This window comes from Neophocaena asiaeorientalis, unplaced genomic scaffold (genome assembly GCF_003031525.2).
Source record: "Neophocaena asiaeorientalis asiaeorientalis breed wild unplaced genomic scaffold, Neophocaena_asiaeorientalis_V1.1 scaffold1211, whole genome shotgun sequence".
Lineage (NCBI taxonomy): Eukaryota > Metazoa > Chordata > Mammalia > Artiodactyla > Phocoenidae > Neophocaena > Neophocaena asiaeorientalis.
The window spans coordinates 199,248-200,909 of NW_020173209.1; the positions used below are offsets into that span (position 1 = coordinate 199,248).

At 65.6% G+C, this 1,662-nt stretch overlaps 1 protein-coding gene across 1 annotated transcript in view; it reads left to right on the forward strand.

The window, feature by feature from the left end:
* CPLX1 (complexin 1) overlaps positions 1–1,662 on the forward strand; it is a 36,722-nt gene continuing 35,060 nt past the window's right edge. Inside the window, exons 1-2 of the mRNA XM_024745016.1 lie at positions 1–113; positions 1,442–1,546. Of these exons, the coding sequence (XP_024600784.1) occupies positions 1,516–1,546 (31 nt within the window). The 5' untranslated portion in view covers positions 1–113; positions 1,442–1,515. The remainder of the gene's footprint in view (positions 114–1,441; positions 1,547–1,662) is intronic.

Here is a 1,662-nt window from a genome sequence, read left to right on the forward strand (position 1 = left end):
CGCGGTGCCCTTCAGCTTCAGCCGCAGTTCCAGGGGCGCCACATGGACCTGGCCGGCCCGAGCGCGCTCTGCCGCTGACCGCCCGCCCGCGTCCCGGCCCCAGCCGCAGGAAGGTAACCAGCGCCCCCGCGCGCAGCTCCTTCCCAGGACCCGCAGGGCGGGCACTCGGCCCCAGCTGCCTCCCTTCCCGGCCCGGGCTGGGCGCTCAGTCGGCCCCCGGCGGGCGCTGTCCGCCGGCGCTGTGCTGAAGCGGCCCAGGGGTCGCGGCCCGAGCCCTCCCTCGTTCTTACTCCTTCTCCGCGTCTCCTGCCTCTCGCGTCTCCCCTTCCCCTCCCTCGTCCTCTGTCTTTTTCTTTCTTTCTCCTGGCGCTCTCCCGCCTGAGGGCCGCTTGGCAGAGCCGGGCAACTCGCTCGCCCGCAAAGCCAAGGGGTGCGGCGGCCGCGGGAGCCCTGAGCCGTGCGGTGGGGCGGTGGGAGCACTAGGGGAGCTCCGGCAGCGCCCCGGCCTCTCAGGGCTGGGCCCTGAGACTCCCTCCCCACCAGGAGGCAGGGGAGAAGTTTGGAAGAGAATCTGCTTTGCGGCAAAGGCGCCCCTGCGCGCCAGCGCTTTGCGGGGAGGCAGGGGTACGCTCGCCCCCCCCATCCCTCCCCAGCTTGCACACACGCGGGTCTCCTTCATCTGAAAAGGAAAAAAAACCCCATAAAACAGTGGATCTCCAGGGACCTGGGTTTCCTTGCCAGGAGAGACCTCACCAGACAGGGGGTGGGGGGTGGGGGCACTGCAGCTGCTGATTTTACAGGAAGCACCTCCTCACCAGACTTGTAGCTGGCCTGGACCCTGGAGGTCCCCACCCATGCAGATGCAGGTGGAGGGGTGGTCTGCCCCCCATTTCATTTGTTCCCCGAAGGCTGGGGCCCCTGCAGTTTCTCCCTTCCACCCGTCTCTGCTGTGTGCAGGGGGCAGTGGGTGCTGGCCTCTCCCCTGGAAGAAACCTGGTCTCCCAAGACTTCCATCCGAAGCCAAAGGGAGCTCCCACCCAGGTCCCACCCACACTGACCTTTCCCATCCTTTAGATGGGTCTCCGTGCCCATGGCCCAGGGCTCCACCAGGGAGGCAGCAGAGCCAGTCACCTCCAAACGCCCCTGGGCCTGCCCTCACTTCTTAAAGGCAGCTTCTCCTCGGAGCTGCACGCTCCCATCCCTGCAGTAGCAGCCGGACGCCGGCTTCACAAACCCCAGGGGCCCAGAGAGACCACTTTGCAGGGACCTTCCCAGACCCAGGTGCCTGTCCCATGTTGAAGTCCAGCCTCCAGGTGTTGGGGGGACCACGAATGATGCTTTCTCACACCCCAGACCTGCTTCTAGGAGAAGTTGGGAGGGGACAAGGAAGAAGTCCTCCCCCAGCCCCGTTGGTGACCTGTGACCATTTCCTCTCCCCAAGCAGAGAACTCCTGGCCACATTCGCATGTGAGCTGTGACCCTCCGAGGAGCCGCTGAGAACTCAAAGCCATCACCATGGAGTTCGTGATGAAACAGGCCCTGGGAGGTAGGGAGAGGGGGGCACCCTGCACACCCAACAGCACACAGACACACGGGGTCTCACGCAGCACGTGGTCACCGTCGGACTTCACCACACAGTCCCCGCAATCACACCTGCAGGGA